At 34.8% G+C, this 2,385-nt stretch overlaps 1 protein-coding gene across 1 annotated transcript; it reads right to left on the bottom strand.

Annotated features, from left to right (window-relative positions):
- Positions 1 to 240: 240 nt before the first annotated feature.
- LOC137823486 (uncharacterized) lies at positions 241 to 1,980 on the bottom strand. The gene is made up of 2 exons (XM_068628651.2): positions 899 to 1,980; positions 241 to 572 (listed from the first exon to the last, which is right to left on the bottom strand). The coding sequence occupies exons 1-2, from the start codon at positions 1,800 to 1,802 to the stop codon at positions 259 to 261; spliced, it is 1,218 nt and encodes a 405-aa protein (XP_068484752.1). The 5' UTR covers positions 1,803 to 1,980; the 3' UTR covers positions 241 to 258.
- Positions 1,981 to 2,385: the final 405 nt, after the last annotated feature.

The raw sequence follows: 2,385 nt of genomic DNA, 5'->3' as shown, positions 1-2,385 counted from the left end.
TCTAATTTTATGATTTCTAAGAAAGATTTGCATGAATATTAATCCCAATGTCTTAATCAACTAATTGATATTCATTTCTGTGTTTTGAGTTTTCTTTAACACTGAAAAAAAAAATCCCAAAAACCTTTTATAGTTTTTTTCTGGTCTTGACATTTGCTATTCAATAGCATTCAAATGTTGGTTTATTCCTGTTAGCATTTTCTAAAGTTTAGTTGGTCACGTGGATAGAATATAACCAAATTTAACGTAACAAAATTCTCAATATGAAAGTTCCACAAGTTCATTGACAACCTGGTGTAGTAAAATGTCAAATATTTTATGCTCAAACTCCAAACAAATTTCCTCATAATTTTCACCCTCACACATGCTTTTTCTTGTGAAATCTAATTCTCTCAAATCATTTTCTGTAAACTTGCAAAGCTCCTTCGTTAATTCTGATAAATACTCTTTTTTGTGGTTGATGTCAGAGTAGGAACATTCATTGTCCTTGCTTGCTCTGTCTCCAACATTATCATCCAATAACAGTTCAGAAAATTCCCACTTTGTCTTTGGCTTTAAGTGGCTTGTGTAATCTACAATAATAAATGTATACACATCATTAAAATGTATATATCATAACTTGAATCCTAACAAAAAATTAAACTGCGATTTGTTACTTAAATTCTAATACCAGACACTTTTTTCTAGTTACCAAGGGTGACTCTAATTACCTATGCTTACTATAACTTTGAATATTTACTATGAAATCAGCATTAACAACTGCTACACACTAAGCACCATGCATATCAGTTACCATTCCACGTCTACTCCTTAAACGGATAAAGCAAACTAAAATTGAAAAGGTATAATTTTAATCATTGCTAAACAAGATAAAGAACAAGGGCATTCAGAAACAAACCTGAAAAATCGGGTCCATAAAGAAAGGAAAAGTCATTGTCATCTAGGACTGAGATTGGACTGAAATTCTCCGAGCTACATTCAGTCTCTATCTTCTTTTTTGATTGTTGTTTTCTTGTATTTTTCGAGCGTTTTGGTTCAGAGGGCACTTTCTTCTGCTTATTTGGCAATGTTGGGGTTGTTCTTAACCCACTAGGACTGCTACCACCTTTTCTTCTATTACCACAACTCTTAGAACATGCAGAAACTGGTGCCCAAACTTTAGCTTCATTGTGATTTCGAACCTTTGAACCATGCTTAAAAGGAACCACTCTAGGCTCGTTCTCAAACTTGGAAATTTTTTTTCTCTTTGTTAGGTTCCTCTCCTTTGTCACACCAGCAATCTCCTTGTTCTTGATTCCCTGCTTCCTTCTCTGTCTAGATTCTTCCAACCCCATTTCTTGAATCCTCGAAAGGGATTCAACTTTATGATCTTCACTCCCACTATCCCAGTAGAACACAACATGGTCATGGTTTTTGCTTTTGTGGTGAAACGGTGCAGGAACCTCTCTGAATGATGCTGAGGTTTTCACTTGGTGATGGTTGGCTTGGCTTGTGTCAAACTTGAGCAAGTAATCCACAAAGTTCACTGACCTACTTCTTGGAACTGAATCTAGGGTGTTTGTGTTTGATACCAAGTTGGTACTTGGCAGTGAATCAAGCCCCATTAGCCTTGCCACCACTCCTGGTTTAGTTGCATTTAGCATTGCATCCTTATTATGAACATGCACTACTTCTGATGCATATGGTTTTGTAATGGGGTTAGAATTAGGCTGCATTAGAGACCTATTTCCATTCTCAGCACAAAAGAGAAGGTGAAAGAAGTCAGAAAAACAACCAGGTTTTGCATGACTTGGTTCAGCCATAATCACAATTTCAAACAAAAGTCAGAAACTGTTGTTTGAGGAGGTAGAACTGGTAGAGAAGATGGTGATCATTGAAATGGTTGAAAAGCATATAGAGAGTGATAGGAAGAGGGAGGGAGAAAGGAGATTTATAATTAGAAAACTATGGAGGGTGTGAAAGGATTGTTGAGTTCACATTAGAGTGGAATGCTACAAGATAAGAGTAAGATATCTTAAAAGGAGACAAACTACTTTACCAAATTTAAGAATGCCAATAAATTTAGTCTCTAAATTTATAAAGATGCCATTTTAGTTCTTAAAATGGTCAAACACAAATAATTTGAGTCTTTAATTTGAAAATTTATTTCTGGTTCAAGAGGGCTTGTAAGGGACAAGAGAGAGACTGTGGGATTGAAATATTGGCCGAGCAAGCAAATTGAACTTCCAAACACACCATTTGTGTCGCCTAGTTTGACTAATTCTTATTCCCTTAATTTTATAATGTTAGACGAAGTAATTACTATTTAATAATATCACATTAATTAGTTTAATAATAAAAAAACCTTAAACAAGATTAGGGAGGTGTTGAAAAAGGTAAGGTATA

The sequence above is a fragment of the Phaseolus vulgaris genome, chromosome 8 (assembly GCF_051622355.1).
Source record: "Phaseolus vulgaris cultivar YP4 chromosome 8, ASM5162235v1, whole genome shotgun sequence".
In the NCBI taxonomy this organism is placed as follows: domain Eukaryota; kingdom Viridiplantae; phylum Streptophyta; class Magnoliopsida; order Fabales; family Fabaceae; genus Phaseolus; species Phaseolus vulgaris.
This window is presented reverse-complemented; position numbering and strand designations above follow the sequence as displayed.